Source organism: Bison bison, unplaced genomic scaffold, assembly GCF_000754665.1.
Source record: "Bison bison bison isolate TAMUID 2011002044 unplaced genomic scaffold, Bison_UMD1.0 scf7180017845430, whole genome shotgun sequence".
In the NCBI taxonomy this organism is placed as follows: domain Eukaryota; kingdom Metazoa; phylum Chordata; class Mammalia; order Artiodactyla; family Bovidae; genus Bison; species Bison bison.
The window spans coordinates 9,325-11,583 of NW_011476003.1; the positions used below are offsets into that span (position 1 = coordinate 9,325).

The following is a 2,259-nucleotide window of genomic DNA, read 5'->3' on the forward strand; positions in this document are numbered from 1 at the left end:
AAGCTCAGAAAGGAAGTTGTGGAGTTAAAATCCACACATTTAGAGTCTATTCTCTGCACTGGACACCACACAGCAAATGAAAACTCTTTATTGTGATAAACGGGAAATTACTTTTAGACAGAGTTGTTTCCAGGAATTGTTAGAATACTGTTGGGAAGGGATAGAGTGTAGAAGCAGCCAGGAAAATGGTTGTTAAGCACCTCATAAAAATGGAAAGAAATGAAAGACTAAAAAGGGGGAAAGGAAGGAAGCAACAAAAAGGAGGGAAGGGGAGGCAAGGGGTAATACAGGAGAGAACAATTGGAAAAATAGAATGAACAGTAGAAAAAGGGAAGGAAGATTGAAAAAAAGCAGGAAGGGAGGGCAAGAAACAGAAATTATGTGAATAATGGACAATTAAAGGGTGTGCGGAAATAGTGGCTTCAAAGGGTTCAAAAGAAGCCTGGGAAAGAGGTTGAGAGGACGGATGATTCTGAGGCTGAGTAGCAGACTGTGATGATTGTGTGTGCTCCTTATAGGTTAGTGTTTCTTTAGTCAAAGAATGTACAAGATGACCTTCAGCTTCATTTTGCCATCAAAAATCGACTTCTATGCGCTCAGCTTCATTTTTTATAAGCCTAGGTCTCTGGCTCTGTGAAAAAGTCTTCCCAGTGCTCCTTTCACATCTTTATTCCTCAGTGTGTAGATGAGAGGATTGAGGGCTGGAGTCACTACTGTGTAGAAGAGGGAGATGAATTTCCCATAAGTATGGGCATAAGAACTGTTGGGCTGGATGTAAACAGCTGTAATGGTCCCATAGAAGAGGGACACTACCATCAAGTGGGATCCACATGTCCCCAGGGCTTTGCGCCAGGCCTGGACTGACTTGATCCTAATAATTGCCTTGACTATATGTCCATAGGACATCAATATCAGTGCTAAGGGCAAAAGGAGCAAGACCAATGAAGCAATGAATAGCTGGACCTCATTGGCGTGGATGTCCACACATGCAAGTTTAATCATTGAGGGTACCTCACAGAAGAAATGATGGAGCCACTGGTGTCCACAGCGAGGCAGCCAGAGGGTGACAGTGCTCTGGGTGAGAGTGTTTCCTACTCCACTCAGCCACGCAACCCCTGCCAGAGCCTGGCACAGCCGTGGGTTCATTACGGCTGCATAGTGGAGAGGTTTGCACACCGCAGCATAGCGATCAAAAGCCATTACAGCCAGGAGAATGCACTCAGTGGAGCCCAGAGCCAGAGAGACGTAGAGCTGGACAGCACAGCCCAGGGCTGTTATGGTCTTGGCTGGTCCTCTTAGGTTCCACAGAAGCTGGGGAACAATACTGGTAGTAAAGCAAATATCAACTAGGGAGAGGTGAGTAAGGAAAAAGTACATGGGTGTTCTGAGTTTAGAGTCTGTAGAGGAGATCAGAATAATGACTGTATTTCCCATCAGAGTCAGGAGATAGGATACCAAAACAACCACAAAGAGTATCTTTTCTAGGTTGGGCTGATCAGAGAAGCCCACCAGGACAAAGTCTTCTTTGACACTGCTACTGTTCATGCCCATCACCCTGTTCACAAAAAGGAGGAAAACATTGTAAGAATTTAGAGAAAGGATAATGTATTGAACGCTGGTCACAATGTGGTGGTGGTGGTGGTTTAGTTGCTAAGTTGTGTCTGCCTCTTGCGACTGCATGGACTGTAAGCACATCAGGCTCCTCTGTCCATGGGATTCTCCAGGCAAGAATACTGGAGTGGGTTGCCATTTCCTCCTTCCTGACCCACGGATCTAGCCTGCACCTCCTACATTGCAGGCAGATTCTTTACCAGTGGAGCCACCAGGGAAACCAAGATCAACCTTTTAAAATTTCTCTTTGAAACACTGACTCTGAGAGAAATTACTGTGCCCCATAGAATAAATTTTGGCAATGTCCTTCAGAAGCTGCAGCAAATGACAATAAAGCCCAGACTACAAAGAGATGTACATGATGGCTAATTTAAGAATTTCCTTGTGTGATAACTATTAGAAGTTGAGATAAAATTTATCACAAAAAAATAAAGAATAGCAGAAGAATAACACTAGGACCACAGCCTTGTCTAACTCAGTGAAACTAAGCCATGCCCATGGGGCAAACCAAGATGGGCGGGTCATAGTGGAGAGATCTGACAGGATGTGGTCCACTGGAGAAGGGAATGGTAAACCACTTCAGAATTCTTGCCTTGAAAACCCCATGAACAGTATGAAAAGGCAAAATGATAGGGTACTGAAAGAGAA

At 44.4% G+C, this 2,259-nt stretch overlaps 1 protein-coding gene across 1 annotated transcript; it reads right to left on the bottom strand.

The window, feature by feature from the left end:
• Positions 1–609: 609 nt before the first annotated feature.
• Positions 610–1,551, bottom strand: LOC104984699 (olfactory receptor 2G3-like). The gene has a single exon (XM_010834574.1). The coding sequence runs from the start codon at positions 1,549–1,551 to the stop codon at positions 610–612; it is 942 nt and encodes a 313-aa protein (XP_010832876.1).
• Positions 1,552–2,259: the final 708 nt, after the last annotated feature.